The following is a 5,937-nucleotide window of genomic DNA, read 5'->3' as shown; positions in this document are numbered from 1 at the left end:
ACAATGGAATACTACTCAGCAACCAAAAAAAAGAAACACATGTCTTTTGCAGCAACTTAGATGGAACTGGAGAAGATCATGCTTAGTGAAATAAGCCAGAAAGAAAAGGAAAAATACTGGATGGTTTCACTCATAGCAGGAGTATAACAGACCAGGCGAGAAAATAACAAGAATAATAATGAACAGCCTTATACCAGAGAAATTTTGTAGGGGTGGAATGGGGAATGGGATCAAAAACGGGGGGCAGAGGGAGGGAAGTGCATGGGACTATGGTGATGGCACACGGGTGACTTGGTGATGGGAAACCCATGGGGATTACAATTGAAATGAAAAAAAATGTACAAAATGATGTAAAAATAAACTGTTATATTATTAAAAAAATAAATGTCTCTGGTATATAGCTGTTCATTATCATTATTATTATTTTCTCGTCTGGTCCGTTATACTCATGCCATGAGTGAAACCATCCAGTATTTTTCCTTTTCTTTCTGGCTTATTTCACTAAGCATGATCTTCTCCAGCTCCATCTGTACCTTTTTTTTTTTTTTAAAAGATGTATTTATTTACGCATACAGAACTGGGATACAGGCCAGAGATGCAGGGGCGGTGAGAGGATTCACCAGAGATAAGAGTGGGGAGCAGAACAGGCAGGTCAGGAGAGGTCTGCTGCGCCATGTGGATCAGCTCCGGACGGGGATCGAACTCATGCTAAAGTGGCTTTAGCTTCTTAGTGCTGTGCTTTAACCCACTGCGGCACCAGGGCGGACCCCTGTACTTTTTTTTTTAATGATCCCCACACTAAACTTATTTTGGTGTATTCTCATGGCTCTGCTCTGAGATTTCAGACTTCTGATGAAGACTACACAGCACTTTTTAAAGGACAGTAGTGCCAATTCCAATATTAATTTTGGTGATAAAAAAAAGAAATTTAATATGGTCAATAACATCTCAGTAAAATTTCAAAACTAACCTCCATTATATTTATCCAAACAGCTCCAAACACAAATATTCTAACAACTATACCAATATAATGTCTTTCCTCAGTTAATGGAAGAAATGTAGATTAAAGGGATCCTTTTTTATATTACTATTCTGTGTCACCTATCTGTATTCTTGTCTGAACCAAAGTAGTAGTCAAGTGAAATAATCCAAACTCCCCAGATACTTCATTATCTTCTTTAGATCAGTCCTTCAAATACAAAAGGATTTATGAGTTAAGGACACTAAGAAAAAAATTCTTTTTTTTTTAAAGTTTCAGATACATGTGAACATGCTAAAATCAAAGAGCAGAAAGGAAACAGAAATAATACTTTTGAAAACACTATCCTTTAAAAAGGTGGTACTTATTCCTCACCGGAAGTCTGATATCTCAGAGCAGATCCATGAGAATACATCAAAATAAATTTAGTAGGGGGAGCAATTAAAAAAAAAAAAAAGACATGTGACTAACCAGGTTTTATGACAGAAAAACAGATTATAAACACAACTAAAAGTTAAAAGTAGCAAAGCATATCAAATATAAATTTTTAATAATATAAGTTTATTTTTACATCATTTTGTGCTTTTTTTCATCTCAGTAGTAATCCCTGTGGGCTTCCCATCACCAAATCACCCGTGTGCCATCACCACAGTCCAGTGCACTTACCACCCCATATAAATTGTTCTATATTTAAACATTTAATTATCCAAATCCTCAAATTACATGAAGGATCCTTCCAATCTAAAAGAAGTTGTTTGTTCCCACTCTGGGTAAACAGCAAAAGAATAAACCCATTATGGTGAGCTACTTTTATAGTAATTTTCTTCTACAGCACTAGGGGTATATATGTGGTAATAATATCCTCAATAATACCAGTAACTGAGTACTAACAGGTACCGTTCTGGCATGCATTCAAGTCTTAAAACAATTCTATAAAATAAATGTAATACTCATTTTCAAATGAAGAAAGTGAGCCACATAAAGTCACCTATCAGTAATATTCACTCTATGAATATTCATATAATCCTACTACAATCACAATTTAAAACAAAACAAGCAAAAGCCAAAATTAGGTCTAAAGACAAATTATTCACGATACTTCACCTCATCTCTATAAAATTCTTACTTAAAAAAAAAAAAAGGTGGGGGGCACCTTATAGAATGTTGTGTGGTCTTAGAAGAGACCAAGCTGTTTTAGAGACCAATCTACAACACCTCATTTCTATATTCAGAGAATTATCCTTCCTCTTTCTTCACTTGAGTATCTTAATCACCAGAGAAAATACATTTTTTAAAAAACCTAGAAATTTAAGACATAATTTGCTATGAAAATACACATTTAAGGTTCTCTACAACATCAATAACTTGGAAGTCTAGAGCCAAAATGAAAATCCTGGTTCTAACACTTGTTTTATGGCTTTGGGCAAGTTATTTAATTTCTCTATGCCTCAGGTTTGGTAAAGTGGGGATATCAAGAGAGGTTTATTCCTGAATATATTTATGTAAATGTGGTACTTGCTGTATACTAGGTGTATTCTAAGTAGTCACATATGCTCAGTGACTCATCCAATATTTACAGCAACCTTCTGAGGTAGATAAGCACTATTATTACCCACTTTTTACAGATGAGGCACTGAGAAGTAATGTGCCCTTGATCACATGGCTATTAAGTGGCAGATGCCGGATTTGAACTGAGACTGTTTGGCTCATTCTCTTCATACTGAGGAATACACACTTCATAGGGTTACTACGAGGATAAACGGAATTGACACATGTAAAACGCTTGGTCGGAGATCCGCAGGTGGTAAGCACTCAGTAAGCATTTATTATATATTCTTTCTGGGTCTTCGCTCAAAAACGTGTCATTCTTAGAGTTCACTCCTGACTAGCAGTAGACAATACTTGAGGCTAAACCTATTATTTCTTTAAAAACAAAAAAAAAGCTATTATTTCTGATGATGTACTTAATTCACAAATTGGGTCCTCTTGAGTGGCAACCTAGAAACCAAGGATTCTTGATGTCTGTCTAAAAACTTTCCAGGTAAAATCATGGGAGAAAAAGAGTGTTCTTGTAAAGTTACACCTCTGTGTCCATTATATATGGTCAGATACTTTTCAAATTAAAAATAATCATTCTAGGCAAAAGAGGAGCAGGCAGAGGTAGCTCCAACAACCACAACTTGAATCCCGACCTAACACAGAAGTACTTTCCACCGGGCGCAGCCAGACCCCGACAGCTGAGTGCCTCAGCAGTGATAGGTCGGAATTTCTAATTGCATCACCAATCTGGGCTTTTCACAACACCGCCAAATCACGACTCCCCCTTAATGAGCTAGCCCCCGTGCTTTGACCTGGCTTTCCATCCGCCAAGGGAAATCTCTCCTACGGGTTTTTTCTTCATTTTTTTCTCATTAGCTAACTCTGAGGCCCTGATAAGAAGAAAGTGCCTTTTCCCAGCTCGATCTGACGAAGTACTAGCCTAGCGCTATTCCCGACAAACGCTCGGAGTGGGGACCCGTGTGGCCCCGAGGGGCGCGTCAACCGCCCGTCACAAATCGCGGCTTCTCCGCGTAGGTCTGGCACAGAAGATGCTCAACAAGACCCTCTCCGGAACCAATTATTTCAAGCGAACGCAGATCCAGCCTGGCTCTCAGAGACCGTCCCTCAGAAAGGATGGCTTAGCCGGCCCAGTCCCCTCGCTCCCCAGATAACGCCCACCGCGAGCAGACTTGAGGGAAAGCCGCCGAGTTTTCCTCATAAAAAGAGGGGCCACCCGTAGGCAGGAGCGCCCCTCTGGGGAAGAGGGTACGTAGCCCTCGACTCCCCGAGCCTCCAGGCCCACCGCGCCACCGGTCCCCACAGGTCCTCCTCACAGCCCCTCTTCACACAGAGCCCAGCCGAAGGGACTCCGGGTTCCTCAGGCGCCACCACCGGCGCCAGCGGGCTCTCCCCTCTTTCCCCACGGGTCCCAGCGCGGTTCCACCCACCCGCAGGAAAACTCGATCCATAACTGCGGTCAACCGCCCCTTCCCCCACAAATCTCGGCCCTTGGTTCCACCCGTACCCTCCCCCCACCCCAACTCGGTGTCCAAGTCGGCCCCTCACCCAAAGACATATCAATTTTGTCGAGGTTTTCATTGCTTCGGACTTTCGACGGCGGCGACTGGGCTGCTGCGGCTCCCATTAACCGGGTACCAAACCGGTTCATGGCTGGAGACTTGGCGCTGGAACAGTCAGCCGGGAAGGCCAAATCTGAGGCCTGCCACCTCCCACTCACGCACGCAGACTAGCTGCACCGAGGGAGCGCGCACGCGTGCAGGCGGCGTCCTCGCGCACCCACCCGGGGCTGCGGGCGGGGGGAGGGAGTGTGGTGGGCGGGCGGGAGGGGCTACAGAGACGAGCGGCGGACTAGAGCGGCCCCACGCGGCGCATAGCTCCTAGTGGCCCTTGTCGGACTGGAGGAAACATTGCACCCGCTGCTCTGGGAGCTTGCGAAGACCGCTGTTTTTAGCAGTTCGCCTTCACGGTCCCTGAGCACTTCAGAATCACGGGCCTTAAATGATAGCATATTCCTTCGTGTCCTTTGAGTCCCACCAGCCACAGGAAAAGGTTCCCTAAACTTGTACGTACAAACCTGGCACACCTCGCCGCAATGCAGCCTCGGAGGCAGAGCCGACCCCTGCCAGAGTATTTTGCAGAACTGCGTCCCAGCAACCAACTCCCCTGCAGCTTGCGGAGTCGCTGCGTCTGAACGCAAAACACAGGCTGCAATGACAATTCTTGCGTCACCTTCCCAATAAAAGTAAATGCTTACGTTTCTCGTATCTGTACCACTTCTCAACCGGCACTCTAAAAATATTTTCCACGGCGCTAGCGATTAATAGACCTCATCTTCCTTGCAAGAGAGGTAAGTATCTGCTTATTTGACTACAATTTTCTCAGATACATATATTTGCTTTGGGAATTGATAGGATTCATTTTCTTATTAATCATCCCTACAGAAAACTTATTAATATTTGATGAATTCCTGCATAATAACTTTCCTTTTCCTATTTACCAAAATGTGATATTCCCTCTTTTATTTCCTTCTCCTTCAAAGGAACTGCGCTTGTGTGAAACATTTAAGTTATATGATCCTCAGTACAACTGAAAACTAAGATATTTGTCCCAAGGAAAAAACCATGGCAGGTATTCTATCCATTTAGAAATCTTTGCCACCTTCCTCATCTCCCAAATTTTTATTTCTAGAAATTAAGCAGTGACCTAAAGTGTCTCAAAATCCCCATAGCCTGTACTTCATACAGTAACGTCAGAATGTCATCAGTAATGTGGTTCTCAACTTCAATACAATGATATGTCTTATTATTTTTCTCTTGGGTCCCTACATTAAAACAGTCATCAAGTATATTGCATTTATTAATAACATATTTACAATTTTTATTAATTAAAAGAAGCTACATACCAATTCCTTCCTTCTCATCTGAATGCAAACAAAGGTTGCAATGACAATTCTTGGGTCATCTTAACAATAAAAAGTACATGCAAATATTTCCCATATCTGTAGCACGAATGAAATCAAGAGCCATCACACAGTTAAGTTTCTAGCTGAAAGCAATGAACCATTAATTCCTTGTGAGCCTGGTTTATCTTATTTTAAAGAAATGTATGGTTTTTATTAGATTTTTAAAAATATTATAAATATCTTATAATTAAAGCTCAAAGCTCAAGTCATTTTTTCCCCAAGACAAACCATAACCATATAGGAATAGTGAGTCAGCCAAGGACATAGCTATGAAGGGGTACAAGAAACTTCAATGTCAGAGAGCTCAACAAGACCCCAGAACAAAATATACACAAGGACAGTAGCATGTATGCTCTTAGCATGATATGGCTAATTTTACTTCTATTCCATCCTGTAGTAGCAACCCCTCTCCAGATTACTAAGAACTGAGGTGTAG

At 41.8% G+C, this 5,937-nt stretch overlaps 1 protein-coding gene across 1 annotated transcript in view; it reads right to left on the bottom strand.

The window, feature by feature from the left end:
• FYTTD1 (forty-two-three domain containing 1) overlaps positions 1 to 4,270 on the bottom strand; it is a 35,253-nt gene extending 30,983 nt beyond the window's left edge. Inside the window, exon 1 of the mRNA XM_012730437.1 lies at positions 4,085 to 4,270. Coding sequence (XP_012585891.1) covers positions 4,085 to 4,187 — 103 coding nt within the window. The 5' untranslated portion in view covers positions 4,188 to 4,270. The remainder of the gene's footprint in view (positions 1 to 4,084) is intronic.
• Between the last annotated feature and the right edge of the window lie 1,667 nt (positions 4,271 to 5,937).

This window comes from Condylura cristata, unplaced genomic scaffold, assembly GCF_000260355.1.
Source record: "Condylura cristata isolate star-nosed mole 26May11 unplaced genomic scaffold, ConCri1.0 scaffold00003, whole genome shotgun sequence".
Classification (NCBI taxonomy): domain Eukaryota; kingdom Metazoa; phylum Chordata; class Mammalia; order Eulipotyphla; family Talpidae; genus Condylura; species Condylura cristata.
The sequence above is the reverse complement of the archived record's forward strand: the minus strand, read 5'-3'. Positions and strand labels throughout refer to the sequence as shown.